The sequence below is a fragment of the Psammomys obesus genome, unplaced genomic scaffold (assembly GCF_907164565.1).
Source record: "Psammomys obesus unplaced genomic scaffold, mPsaObe1.curated_primary_1811, whole genome shotgun sequence".
In the NCBI taxonomy this organism is placed as follows: Eukaryota; Metazoa; Chordata; class Mammalia; order Rodentia; family Muridae; genus Psammomys; species Psammomys obesus.
In genome coordinates, this window is record NW_026591816.1 from 761,714 (window position 1) to 764,234 (window position 2,521).

The window sequence follows — 2,521 nt, forward strand, 5'->3', positions numbered from 1 at the left end:
GCTGGGGAAATAGGATGAATCGGGTTGAAAAGACCATGATTCCTCTTATGACCTCATGTGTGTGAAGTGCCCAAGATAAACAAATTTATATAGAGAGTGGGTTCATGGTATGTACAACTGGAGGAGAAGAAAGAGAGAATGAGGAAAAAGTGAAGCTCTTGAGAGATGGCTCAGTCAGTGGAGTGCATTTTTGGGTGCATTTTTGGAAAGCATCCATGTAAAAACTGGGTGCAATAGTCTCCTCTTATAACCCGAGTTCTGCGGGTAGGCAGAGAAGTGCTGACCTTAGGAGACTGCTGGCAAACAGCCTAGCTGATTTGGTAATTGCCAGGCTCCACAAGAGACACCATTTCTAAAATAAGGTAGAAGTGACCATTAAGGCTGGTGACCGGAGTTTGATTCCTGGAACCCAAAGGGTGGAAGGAGAGAGCAGGTTCCCATAACTTGCTCTGTGGCTTCCACATGGGCGCGCGCGCACACACACACACACACACACACACACACTAAATGATATACAAACACAGCAAAAGAGATGGGAAGCAACTGCTAATGATATGATTCTCTTTCTTTTTTAAAAATATATTTTTATTTATGTGTACACAGGAGTGTCTATATAAGTACATGTCAGTGCCTGAGGGTGGCAGCAGAGAGCCCTCATGGGCAGTTGTGGCCATCTGACAGTGGGAACCCAGCTTGGGTACCCTGGAAAAGCAGTAAGTGCTCTTAACCACTGGGTCATCTCTCCATCCCAATTTTCTTTTCAAGTGATGAACGTTTTCCTAAAATTAATCATGTTGATGGTTGCCTACTTCCAAACATACTAAAACCATTGAAACCTGCACTGTGATGAATAAGCTACATAGAACATGAACTGCATCCCAACAAACATCTCAAATTTTAGCAAACACTTAAATAAGAACCTATCCATCAAAAGAGGAGAGGAAATGAAGTTGTAACATTTACTGGGCATCTCTGAAGTGGTGTTTCACACCTACTGACCAATCAGTTGTTTGAAGAATAGAATTTCCTGAGGAAGGCCTTCTTCATGGCATTCTTCAGCTCCTTGTTCCTCAGACTGAAGATGATGGGGCTGAGGAAGGGGGTGAGGACCGTGTAGGTGGTGGCCATCAGAGTATCACCTTCCTGAAAGGAGGGGCCCTTGGGCTTGAGGTAGATGACGGAGGCAAAGCCATAGTGCACAATCACCACTGTGAGGTGGGATGCACAGGTGGAGAAGGCCTTGTGCCGCCCCTCCGCTGATGGGATCTTCAAGATGGCAGCCACGATGAAGGCATATGAGAGGAGGATGAGGAGAAAGCAGCCCAGGAGGGCCGTGATGCACACCAGCCCCACACCCAGAGCCACAGCTGGCACGCTACTTCCACAGGCCAACTTCAACATCGGGGGCACATGACATAAGAAATGCGGGATCTGATTGAGTCCACAGAAAGGGAGGCGGAAAATGGAGGTTGTCACGACTAGGCCGACAGCTGAGCCGCCAGCCCAGGCTGCAGCCACTAAGCAGGCGCAGCCCCAGGGGCTCATGAGCACATTGTAGCGCAGTGGGTGACAGATGGCCACATAGCGGTCATAGCCCATGAGGGTGAGTAGCAAGGAGTGGGTGAAGCCAAATGTGAAGGAGAAGAACATCTGGCTGGCACAGGCCAGGAAGGCAATGGAGCGGTGGGTGGAGAGCAGGTCAGCCAGCATGCGCGGGATGAAGGACAAGGTGTAGAGGATCTCAGAGATGGAGAGAGCGCACAGGAAGAGGTACATGGGAGTGTGGAGGTTCCGCTCGCTCCAGATGGTGGCCATGATGAACAGGTTTCCCAGCAGCGTGAAGAGGTACATGAGCAGGATCACCACGAAGAAGACAGGCATGAGCTGCTGCGGGAAGTTGGAGAAGCCAATGAAGATGAATTCAGACACTGAGGTGTAGTTTGGTCCCAGCATCTTGGCTGCATCTGATAAGGGAGAGTCTAATTAAACCAGATGTTCAGAAGCATGTCATCTCTGAATACTGTGTGGGGAAGTTTCCCGGAGAACGTAATATACCTGTTGAAGTGATCAGTCCAAAGGATGGGTTCCTGCTTGTACATGTCTAATTGCTCAGCACTCAGGAGGGAAAGGCAGTAAACTCACAAGTTCGAGGGTAGCTTAGGCTACATAACAAGACCCTGTAAAATAAAACAAATAATGTGTCGAGGTTTATATAACATCACACATCTTAAGTAATCAGTGCAGACCCTGGCTCACAGTTGGAATTTAATAAACAATAACAGGAATGATTAGTATTTTGCACTATTACAGTTATTACTATTATCAGTCCCACATGTCTCCACGCCCTACCTGCCTTCACTCATGCCAGGCTCTCTGTTCTTCTCCTCATGGTCACACATTCAAACCCTGCAAGGATTAAGGGCCAGCTCCTTCTGACTGGCAGCTTCACTGGGAAGCCACCTCTTCACTGAGACATGGAGGAAGGATGCAGGCTCTGCTCAGTCTCACCGCCCCACGGGCT

General features: G+C 48.4%; 1 protein-coding gene across 1 annotated transcript; it reads right to left on the reverse strand.

Annotated features, from left to right (window-relative positions):
- Positions 1-1,002: 1,002 nt before the first annotated feature.
- LOC129680439 (olfactory receptor 10H2-like) lies at positions 1,003-1,953 on the reverse strand. The gene has a single exon (XM_055612074.1). The coding sequence runs from the start codon at positions 1,951-1,953 to the stop codon at positions 1,003-1,005; it is 951 nt and encodes a 316-aa protein (XP_055468049.1).
- Positions 1,954-2,521: the final 568 nt, after the last annotated feature.